The 12,012-nt window shown below is 35.6% G+C and overlaps 1 protein-coding gene across 2 annotated transcripts; it reads right to left on the bottom strand.

The window, feature by feature from the left end:
- Nucleotides 1-8,246: 8,246 nt before the first annotated feature.
- LOC121216006 (uncharacterized) lies at nt 8,247-10,654 on the bottom strand. Of its 2 annotated transcripts, none has more exons than XM_041091084.1 (4): nt 10,486-10,654; nt 10,204-10,382; nt 10,029-10,092; nt 8,247-8,904 (listed from the first exon to the last, which is right to left on the bottom strand). In XM_041091084.1, exons 1-4 carry the CDS (start codon nt 10,514-10,516, stop codon nt 8,621-8,623), a joined length of 558 nt encoding a protein of 185 aa, XP_040947018.1. In that variant the 5' UTR covers nt 10,517-10,654; the 3' UTR covers nt 8,247-8,620. The 2 variants fall into 2 exon arrangements, with proteins under 2 accessions (XP_040947018.1, XP_040947019.1); XM_041091085.1 differs by having other exon boundaries at nt 8,247-8,895; nt 10,486-10,626.
- Between the last annotated feature and the right edge of the window lie 1,358 nt (nt 10,655-12,012).

The following is a 12,012-nucleotide window of genomic DNA, read 5'->3' as shown; positions in this document are numbered from 1 at the left end:
TTTAATGAAATACGTGTCTACGTTCATCTCAATCAGTCATTTTTTCCTTTTATTTTTTCATTCGGTGTTGTCTTACAATATTCTTTCATTTGCAATTCTTTTGCACAACATATTCGTAAATTTATATTCCTGGTTTTCTTTGACTGCTCTCATAGGTCTTCAGATATCATGACATGAGTGACGCTGCCTCAAACGCGGAGCCTATTTTGAGCAGAAGTGTGTTAGAGGATCCTGCGACTTTGAAAATGACGAAGATTATGATGCATCTCCGGACTTGTTAAGAATGGTGGAACAAGAGGATAAGCATATCCTACCTCATAGGGAATCATTAGAAATAGTGAGCCTAGAGGATGGAAAGGAGGTGAAGATTGGAACTGAAATCACCGCAAAGACAAGGCAAGACCTCATTAATTTGCTCCGAGAATTCAAGGATGTTTTCGCGTGGTCGTACCAAGATATGCCTGGGCTAAGTACTAACATTGTGGTGCATCGTCTGCCCATAAAGGAGGATTGTAAACCCGTTCAACAGAAGCTCAGGAGAATGAGACCTGACATTGTGTTGAAAATAAGAGAAGAAGTCAAAAGACAATTCGACGCTGGATTCTTACAAGAGGTCAAGTATTCGGATTGGGTAGCCAACATCGTCCCTGTTCCCAAAAAGATGGAAAGGTACGAATGTGTGTGGATTATAGGGATTTGAACAAGGCTAGTCCAAAGGACAACTTTCCACTGCCTCACATTGATACTTTGGTAGATAACACGGCAGGCTATTCATTGTTTTCTTTCATGGACGGTTTCTCTGGATACAATCAAATAAAGATGCATCATGGAGACATGAGAAAAACCACATTCATTACCTTATGGGGAACATTCTGTTACAAGGTAATGCCCTTCGGATTGAAGAATGCGGGAGCAACGTATCAAAGAGCTATGGTGACTTTGTTTCACGACATGATGCACAAGGAGATCGAAGTCTATGTTGACGATATGATCGCGAAGTCTAGAACGGAAGAAGAGCATGTTCAGTCTTGAAAAGGTTATTTTGAGATTAAAGAAATTCTAGCTCAAGCTTAACCCGGCCAAATGCACGTTTGGAGCCAGATCAGGAAAGTTATTAGGCTTCATGGTTAGCAAAAAGGGGATCGAGGTTGACCCAGACAAAGTAAAGGCAATACGAGATTTACCTCCCCCGCGAACTCAGAAGGAGGTTCGAGGTTTCCTAGGGAGGCTGAATTACATTGCTCGGTTCATCTCACAACTGACAGAGAAATGTGATCCAGTATTCCGGCTCTTAAAGAAACATAATCCGGGTGAATGGGATGAAGAGTGTCAGAAGGCTTTCGATAAGATAAAGCAGTACTTGGCTAATACCCCAGTCTTATCACCTCCAAGTCCAGATAGGCCATTGATATTGTATCTAACAGTGTTGGAGAATTCCATGGGATGCGTATTGGGCTAGCATGATGAGACGGGAAAGAAAGAAAGGGCAATATACTACCTCAGTAAGAAATTTACCGATTGCGAAATGAGGTACTCATCAATTGAGAAGTTGTGTTGTGCTCTAATCTGGGCGACCCGAAGACTGAGGCAGTATATGTTGTATTACACGACTTGGCTGATTTCAAAGTTAGATCCTTTAAAGTATATGATGGAATCGACTGCTTTGAACGGGAGAATGGCTAGATGGCAGATCTTGCTCTCAGAATTTGATATAGTATATGTCAGTCAGAAGGCCATAAAGGGAAGTGCAATAGCCGATTTCCTAGCTAGTAGAGCCTTGGAGGACTATGAATCATTGAACTTCGATTTTCCAAACGAGGACTTGATGTATGTGGCGAATACTGAAGCAGATCCTCAAATGGACCATGTATGGAGGCTAAATTTTGATGGAGCTTCAAATGCTACGGGTAACGGAGTTGGGGCAGTTTTGGTATCCCCAAGTGGAGATCATTATCCTGTTGCTAGCAAGCTGGACTTCGATTGTACAAATAACATGGCAGAATATGAAGCATGCATTATGGGCATTCGTGCAGCCATTGAACGGAACATCAAAGTATTGAGAGTATACGGGGATTCAGCGTTGGTGATATACCAACTCAAAGGGGAGTGGGAGACTAGAGATCCTAAGCTAATCGGTTATAGAAAACTAGTTCTTGAATTGGCTGAGGAGTTTGACGATATCACCTTCTATTACCTCCCACGGGAGGAAAACCAAATGGCTGATGCTTTAGCTACTCTAGCTTCAATGATTCAGGTGAATAGACTTGAAGCAATGGGGCCTGTTCAGATGAGTATCTCTGAGACCCCGGCTAATTGCTGCAATATTGAGGAGGAGGGAAAAGATGATTGTCCTTGGTATCAGAGTATCCTACAATATGTGAAGAATCGGGAATACCCTGATCAAGCGACAGAGAATGACAAAAGAACTCTGAGAAAGATAGCCATTGAATATGTCTTAGATGGAGAAGTGTTATATAAAAGAAGGAAGGATCAAGTACTGTTAAGGTGTGTGGATGCTGTGGAAGCCAAGAAAATTTTGGAAGAAGTCCATGAGGGTATTTGTGGGACGCACGCCAGTGGTTTCACGATGGCCAGACAGATCATGAGATTTGGGTACTATTGGCCCACCATGGAAGGAGATTGCATTGATCATGCCAGGAAATGCCACAAATGCCAAATTTACGGAGACAAAATACACGCGCCCCCTTCACCTCTTCACGTCATGACCTCTCCTTGGCCGTTTTCCATGTGGGGTATGGATGTTATTGGGCCAATATCACCAAAGGCTTCTAATGGGCATCGCTTCATCTTCGTAGTAATTGATTACTTTACCAAGTGGGTGGAGGCTGCTTCATATGCAAATGTCACGAAAGCAGTAGTCAGCAAATTCTTGAAGAAGGAGATTATTTGTCGATATGGAATGCCTGAGAGGATCATATCTGACAATGCGATGAACTTGAATAATAGCACAATAGCTGAAGTTTGTAGCAAATTTAAAATCAAGCATCATAACTCATCGCCGTATCGTCCAAAAATGAATGGTGCAGTGGAGGCGGCCAATAAAAACATTAAAAGGATTGTGGGGAAAATGACTGAAACCTACAAGGATTGGCATGAGAAATTATCATTTGCTCTCCTTGCCTATCGAACATCTGTTAGAACTTCTACTGGGGCAACGCCTTTTTCTCTGGTTTATGGAATGGAGGCAGTATTACCCATTGAAGTCGAAATCCCTTCTCTACGGGTGTTATCGGAGCTACAGTTGGATGAAGCCGACTGGATCCAATCTCGGTACGATCAGTTGAACCTAATAGAAGAAAAGAGGCTAAGAGCTATTCACCATGGGCAAATGTACCAGAAACGAATGATGCGAGCCTATAATAAAAGGGTTCGCCCCCGAGAATTTCGTGAAGGGGACTTGGTACTAAAAAAGATTCTTCCTATGCAAAAAGATTTTAGAGGAAAATGGATGCCAAATTGGGAAGGCCCTTATGTTGTAAAGAAGGCCTTTTCCGGTGGAGCTTTGATCCTATGCGAGATGGATGGCAAAAGTCTACCAAATCCTGTAAACGCAGATTCCGTCAAGAAATACTTCACTTGAAAGAAAGCGGAACCAAAGTGAAAACCCGTGAAGGGCGCTTTGCTTCCTAAAAAAAAAAAAGGACTTTGGAGAGGCTAAGGTGAAAGCCCGTAAAGGGCACTTTGAGACCAAAGAGGGCTTGAGTCGAAAACCCGAAAAGGGCGACTCAAGTATTGGGCAGGATTGGAACATCAGGACTGGAGCGGATCAAATTTTGATCGGGGGGGATATGATGATCTTCCTTTACTTGAACCAACAAGAAAGGATATGCAACGTCTTGAAGCAATTGCAGATCTCCTGAACACCTGTCAAACTCAGAAGGGTCTTCGGAAAGTTTGTACAGAGAAACTCAATCTGCGATAACTGAGGCACCTAGTTCTTATGTGTATTCTTGAAAATACATTCTTTCTTCCTTTCCTTTTGTGAAAATCCACATTCTCAATCCACTTCTTTGTTACCTTTCTTTCGCCATCTTTGATGTTTTATTTGAGTTATGATCAGAACCAACTTTATTTTTATCTATTATTATGACCTTTTTGCAAACATGTTGCATTGGAATAATGATTAATAGACTAATAAAACGTTCACAACGGAGGTTTTGAATATTACTCTGAAAAGTTCTAAATAATATAGGAACCTGAAACAGGACTATTGTTTAGAACGCGCCAATTTTAAAGGTTGGAGGTATCTAAAAAGGAAGAGTCTAAGTTAAAGACTACCTTTTCAGATTTTGTTGTCTAAACATTGATTGAACAAAATGACAAGATGTCGTGTTGGTGGCAAATCTTCAATGAACCAAAAAACGATGTTTACCAGACAAGAAGAAAAGGTCTTCTATGAGAAGAAAATTTTGCATTTGTGCATGAGCATTTGGTATGACACCTTGGGGATGAGGTAAAGGACCAAAGAGTTTCACATTCAATGTCATTGAATTGCGATAGGAGGAGATTGAGAAAAGCCATACCTTTCCACCCTTGGGTTACAATGGGAGATTGATGGTACAAATTTTATGTCCCAGTGGATTGAACTTTGACGTGCACAGTGGGGGGCAATCAGATTAAGTGTTTCTTTGGATATGCTAACCGAGCAAGAAGGCGGTGTAGCGCGTCAGTGATAAAGCCTTAATAAGCTTTTGTGTGATGATAACCTAAGCATTAAGGAATCGTTTTCATGACATTTTGCATGTCATTCATACACATCTAGTTAGGAGCATTTGTTTCATTTTGATAATGCCATCTTAATCATTAAGCATAATTAGGGTCATTATAAAAGGTCTTATTCCCCTGAGATTACGGTGGAACAGACCAAAGAATTGCAGATCTTATCTCCCTGAGATTACAGCGGAGCAGATTGAATATAGTAATCCTATCTCCCTGAAGTTACAGTGGAGCGGATTAAAGGATCTTATCTCTCTGAAGTTACAGTAGAGCAGATCGCACCAGATCTTATTTCCCTGAGATTACAGTGGAACAGACTAAAAAATTTCAGATCTTATCTCCCTGAGGTTACAGTGGAGTAGATCGAGGCCAGAAATCTTATCTCCCTGAGATTACAGCGGAGCAGATTGAAGACACTATCCTATCTCCCTGAAGTTACAGTGGAGCGGATTAAAATAAAGGATCTTATCTCTCTGAGGTTACAGCAGAGTAGATTGCATCAGGTCTTATTTCCCTGAAGATGCAATGGAATAGAATAAAACCACAAATCTCGTCCCCATAAAGTTGCTGCAAAAGAAGATTGAAGCTACAAGTAAGATCTCCCTGAGGTGCAGTAGATCGAAGCGACAAGACACAGTGAACTGGAATGGGGCTACTTGAAGAAGAAAAGCATCAAGAAGTCAAGACTCGGCGAGACCGGGCAAAATTGGTCTTTTTCAGTCTTTGCTCCATTCTCGTTACACGATAACGAGCAAAGAGGGGCAGCTGTACAGCCCAATTTTGCCCTAATTCCATTACCCAATTTGCCTTGGCCCAATTCCAAACCCACCTAGACCTAGCCTAACCCGGAGCCCAAAACAAGACCCAACTAGCCCAACCCCCTCAAAGCTAAGCTAGGGTTTCAGAAAAGAAACCCTAGCGCCGCATCTATGGTCTTTAGACCTTCGGCCTTCTGGCGCCGTCGCCGTACCCCGCACCCTTGACCCTCTACGCCACCATCATTTGTCGCGTCCCATCCGCACCTACTAGCTTCATCAACACCTGCAACACAAAGCAACAGAGGACACAAAAAAACGCAAAAATAGAAAACAACAGCAGATAAAAAATACATTTTGATTGTAATATTGGTTTTGTTTTATCTTGGGTATAAAAGGCCATTTTCTGGAATCTAAAAAAAAAAAGAAGGAGGCGCATATTGTATCAAAAACAGGAAATCAATAAAAAAAAAGGTGATTTTCGAAAGGCTCACTGGTTTCTTCCGTTTTTCTTTTTCTTTTTTGGGTTTTCTTTTCGGTTTCGATTTTGATTCATCTTAGAAAAAGAACAAAAAAACAAAGTTTAAAAGGGAGGGAGATTACCTTGTGGTCGCGATCTTGGCCCTCCTCGTCGCCATCGGAGAACGGGCTAAGGTCGAGGGCCGTTTGAACGCCATTATTGTTTAAGAAACGGCGCCGATGAAGCCTTCTTCTCCTCCTGGTAAGTCGGAGTTGAATAGGCGAAGGCGAGGGGGGGCTCTCGAGCGGCCTGTTGTCGGAACGGCGCGGAGGAGAGAGCATTTGGCTCTCTGTTTTTTTTGTTTCTTTTTTTCTTTTGTTAAAGGATGAGTGTAGGCTACCAGATTAGGTTTTGGGGGGGGGGGCTATTGTATGATGTGAAACGACGCCGTTTGGAGTCTGATCAGTAACTCCAAAACGGCGCCGTATTGAGCTCTGACCCGCGCGTTTTTGACTCCTGGGATAATTCCTGCCTTGGTCCCTCAGCATTTCTTATCTTTTTAATGCGGTCTTCTTTTTATATTTGCAATTTTGGCATCGATTTCTGCTTCTGTTTCAGTTCGGTCCCTGGACTATGCACATTGACTTCGTTGGAATTGTGTCGTTTAATCGACAAGGGTTATTTCCCATCCAGTCCCCCGCTTTTTCTATGCGCATTCAGAATAGTCCCTCCGCTTTAATTTATTTATGTTTTGACCCCGAATTTCGTTTAGATCTTTAGTTTAGTCCTTTTTATTTTTTATATTTCCTTAATAAATTTATTATTATTATTATTATTATTATTATTATTATTATTTCTTCCTATTTATTTTTATTTATTTTATTTAAACCTTTGGTACGTATATATATATATGCATATATTTGTATGACATACATGCATTATTCTTATAATATATATATACTTATATATTTTCATACATTTTATAACTTATGTACATATCTATAGATCTATATACATGTTTTCATTCTTATAAATATATACATATTTATATATAATCTTTATAGTTTAAAATATACTTTTTCATATATTTTTAAAATCCACATACATACACCTTTTCAATATATTTTTAACATGTATATAAATTAACGTATTTATTTGTATACATATGTATATTTTCATATTTTAAAACTTTAATTTGTACATATATATTTTTTTCTTTTACTTTACAATATGTATACACTTACTTTTTATATGTATTTCTTTATTTTCGTATTCCATTAGTTTTATACATCTATATATATGTACATGTTTTTATATATACGTATATTAATTTATTTTATTAAAATATACTTTATATATTTTATTAATTCATGTATACACATATTTTAGCTCATGTCTATATATATCTTTCTATACTTAATTGTATTTGCTATTTATTTATTTATTTCATTTTTGTCATTATTTTGAATGGATGATTTAAATTTTTTTCGTTTTTTTATATTGTGTTATTTTGTATGTTATAAATTTGATCGTTCAAATTAATTGCTATTGTTTGCATCGTTTTTATATTTTCATGTTCATTATGATCTTGCTATGCATAAATAATGTAATTTGCTTTCACTATGATTTTGTGCTTTATTTTTACTCGATATAACAAAATTTATTTTTTCAAAAAATAGCATTTCGTGTTTGGAATCGAGAAAATCGTGCCCTAACTTACTGGGTTTCGTTTTTCTCGATAAATCTAAATGCACGAATCTTTTCAAGCTCAAATTTTAAATGATCCCGGGATCTTAAAAAGAGTCGCGTCCTAACTTACTGGTCGTGATCTCATTTTAAATCCGAGATGGCTAAAATATCTTTTAAATAAGCATTTTTTATTCGCGTATCGGGAGTTTGAGACATTGTATTCTAACTTACTGGATATGATTCTCTTTCTCGATTAACGTGAAATATACTTCTTTTTCCAAAACTTTAATGCTAGGATCGTATTTTTTTTAATTTTTTCAAGTTCTCAATTTTCGACATCAAGACATTAGATAATCAACTAGGTACCAATTTCTGGGCGTTACGAGGGTGCTAACCCTTCCTCGTACGTAACCGACTCCCGAACCCGTTTCCTAAATTTCGTAGACCAAAACCGTTGTTTTAATAAGATCAAATTATTTATTAAAAACAACCTCTTTCCAAGGTGACCCAATCACACCCCAAAAAGGATTGGTGGCGACTCCCGTTTTTTTCGTTTTCATCAAAACCCAAGTCGACCCCGTTTTCATCAAAAATGGTGTCAACAATAAGGGTGAATAAAATCATTTAAATTTACTTTTCACAAACTTTTGTTGCACATATGCCATCAAATATAAACCTTATAGATCATAACTTTGCTTAAATTTAAGATTTAGTCCCTATAATTTGATATTGTTTAAATAATTAGTTAGTCCAAATAAGTAACTATTCCAATTAAAATACTTTGAAGAAAAAATTGTATCGGTATTTTAATTGGAGCATCTGTTAGCTAACAGTGTTACGTATTTGACTAACTAATAACATTGTAAAAATAAAGACTAAATTATACCAAATTAAATTACAAAAGTTAAACCTCAAATTTAAGCATAATTGAGGGACCAAAATCATAATTTAACTATTTCGATATCGATAGAAAACTCAGTTAACCTTTAGTTCTAATTATGGTGATGGAGCCACTTCCTTTAGTGTATATTTTGGTGAGTGCCGTCACGGCTTTGCCAGAAAGGCCAGTACCGTCGGCTGACATGCATGGCCGACAAGCGAAGTCCCCAACAGGGTGCCGGATCGGTCTTGTCGGCGGCAATAAAAGCCTTTGATTAATGTCGTTTAATGTCGTATCGCCTTCAATCCCTCCAGGTTTTACTAATGCAAATGGATAAACAACACTTTTTATCACCCTTTGGTTCTTCTTTTTATCTTCATTTCCTTATACATTAAAAAAAATCAATGTTAATTAAATTTAAAGACGATGTTGTTAGGAAGGTAGTCATGAACCATAAAATAATTAGTCTTTGTGAACTGTAAAATAGATATAGAGATTTTTTTTTTTGAATTTTCATGTTTTAAAAAATATTTATTTTTTACATATTCCGAGATATGAATTTCCGTGACAAAAAAATTTTAAATTGTTTTATTTTGATTTCGGTCTCATTACTATGCTAAAATTTAAGGTTTAATCTATCTAATATAATTTGTCATAATTGAGTCTCTCTACACTTATAATGTTATTAATGGGTCTAAATTGACCGTTAGTTGTTGTTGTTAAAGCGATGACGTGGTTTTTTTTTTTTCTAAAACGACTTTAAGCACAAGGACAAAGCTAGAAATTTTATATTGGTGATCAAGATAAAATTAAAAATTTTGGGGCCAAAGCTAAAAATTTTTAAGTTGAAATGATCTAAATTGAATAAATAAATTTTTGTAGGGGCCAGAAGTGGAAATTTTTCATTTGACCAAAGTTTAAAGGGATTAAAATTGAACTCTTAATTTTTAAAAAAGACTACAAGGAGAATTATACCATTTAACCAAGGGACAAAGGTCTCTACCCCGAGCTTCATCCTTGCTAGAGGATTTCGACGGAAGTTCAAATTTATTACTGATTATCTGAACATGATTAACTAGATTTTCACGTGGTTCTGACTATGGATCACATATCAGTAAAAAAAATCAAATCATCACTTTAATGTTAACAATTAACAGTGTTGCAAATTTGGACATTCTAATAACATTATAAAAGTGACATCTAAATTATCAATTTCCTCTCATTTTACCCGATAAGTTTATCACATCTAGTAAGAATGTGCCACGTGTCACATTTTTATTAGTTGATATCGTGACTTGAGGTAAAATGAAAGGAAGGTGTACCAAAGAAAATGTTAAATTAAAGATTAGATACTTATGTTGGAAAATGTTATAATTCGAAGGCCAATTTTGCATTTAAGCCTAAAAGTAGAGGACCAAATTATGTTAAATTAAAGTAGGGGATTAAATCCCAAATTTTGATATAGTAGGGGGACTAAAACTAGAATTAAACCAGAAAAAATCATTACCTGAAACTCCATTAAAGGTTGTTAACTGGTTCATGCAGCTGAAATTCTCAGAATTCATATAATTCTGCATAAAAAACAAATCCAGATATTTCAGTATTTTCTTTTGATTGACATAAATATTTTCTTTATTTATTGAGAAAAAAAGAAGAAAAAATCCAAACAAATTTGTATATACCATTGCAAGATCATTGAAGCTATTTGTTAAATCATCATCATCATCATCATCACCATGAAACGACAACAATCGTCTCCGTTTTGACATTTCAGTGAATTCAAGTAAAGCATCTTCAAGATACCCAGAAGAGAAATCCGAATCTAGATTTTGAAACAATGGTGACCGACTTCCATCAATGGCTGCAATTCACATTTAAAAAAAAAAGGTCAATAAAAAATTAAAATTCTATGGTTTTGAAACCAAAAAACAGAAGAAAACAGTGAAAGACGAGAGAAAAGAGACATGTTTTGTCGCAGGTAGTGTAAGCCGCCATTGATAAAAAAGATTGAAGCTTCTTTTACCAGTGGGGGTGTTTGGGGTTCATATGGATGTCTTAAATAAAGCTAATTAGTAATGGTGTTTGAAATAGGTGAAAAATTTAGAAATGATTGTAAGATGGAAACAGTGAGTTAGTCAAACAGTAATGGATAAAAAATTATATAGAGTAAATTATATCCAATGTCACTAAATTATTAGTAAATTTACGTTTTGATCACTGAATTACGAAATGTTATGAAATGGACATTGAATTTTATTTGAAAGTTTTCATTTAAGTCACTAAAGTATTCAAAAGTTTTTGGGATGTTAAGCTTTTTTATTTTAAGTCTGATTAGCGAGCTCCAAGCGACGGTTTGATGATCTGTACGTTAGATCCAAGTCGACCTAACGGTCCGTGTCGGAGATTGGAGAAGAAAACTATTTGGGTTTTGATTCGTAAATTCATGAAATTCAAAGTTGTTTCATAAAAAAGACTAAGGAAGAAGAGCTTTCGATTAATATAGGTGGTGTAAACGTAAAAAGGTCACACAACAGTGATTTAATGGCCTGATGAGTAAATTTCGAATAGCTCAGTGACTAGCTGTAACTTTTTTAAGTTGAATGACCAAATCATAAACTTATTAATAGTTTAGTAACATCGGATGTAATTTAACCTAAAAATAAATATAATTGAAGGACATATGTCAATGTTCTTCACAAGCAATGCATAAAATAAGAAAGAATTAAATGAATACAACTGTCCATTGCATTATCCTCCTATTTATGAGTTGGGAAGGAGTTACGAGTAGTTTTAAGTATTGTATCAAAAAGAATATATTTTATTAAAATTTATAATGAAATTGTTCAAAAAAATACAAGCGAAATTTTTAAAATATATTTTAAGATAATTTAAGAACTTTTTTTATTAAATTATAAGTTTATTATATAAATATAATTTCTGTATTGAATGTGAGAGTATTCTTCTAGAAATATTAAGTAATGGTATTTAATTAATGCTTGTTGTTAGCATCAATTAAGTTGACTTTACTTGAAAAGGCAAATTAAATAGTATATTTTTTAAAAAATAATTGAAGATTATAAGAATGTGTGAATCAAATTATTTTGGGTTTCTATTATTTTTCTTTAGTGGGGATGGATTTGAATTTATATGGGGTTTGGTAAATAGGGACTAAATAATTGCAAATATATATATAATATTATGTGCTGTTGTTTTTCATATAAAATCAAAGGGATTTTTGGATTTTTTTTCCAAATAAAAAGACAAAAAAAGAAAATATTGGTTAGACATAATTCAAATTTAAGGGCTTTTTTTAAATATATATATATATATATTGCCTTATATATTCTCACCATTGTGGGATTTGGGTGGATACTTTTTTGGCCAATAGGTATAGGACCCACTTGTATGCTTGTGGAAGTTCCATGATATTTAATAAGATAAGCTGCACTCAATCACATTAATTTATTAAGGTTTTAATTATTTATTTTTAA

Source organism: Gossypium hirsutum, chromosome D04 (genome assembly GCF_007990345.1).
Source record: "Gossypium hirsutum isolate 1008001.06 chromosome D04, Gossypium_hirsutum_v2.1, whole genome shotgun sequence".
In the NCBI taxonomy this organism is placed as follows: Eukaryota; Viridiplantae; Streptophyta; class Magnoliopsida; order Malvales; family Malvaceae; genus Gossypium; species Gossypium hirsutum.
This window is presented reverse-complemented; position numbering and strand designations above follow the sequence as displayed.

Excerpts from the sequence above, each read along its gene's own strand:
- LOC121216006 (XM_041091084.1), bottom strand. The coding sequence starts at position 10,516 with ATGGCGGCTTACACTACCTGCGACAAAACAT. Across the intron at positions 10,383-10,485 it reads CACTACCTGCGACAAAACAT|CCATTGATGGAAGTCGGTCA; the intron begins GTCTCTTTTCTC and ends TGTGAATTGCAG. Across the intron at positions 8,905-10,028 it reads AACCTTTAATGGAGTTTCAG|GAAATGAAGATAAAAAGAAG; the intron begins GTAATGATTTTT and ends TTAATGTATAAG.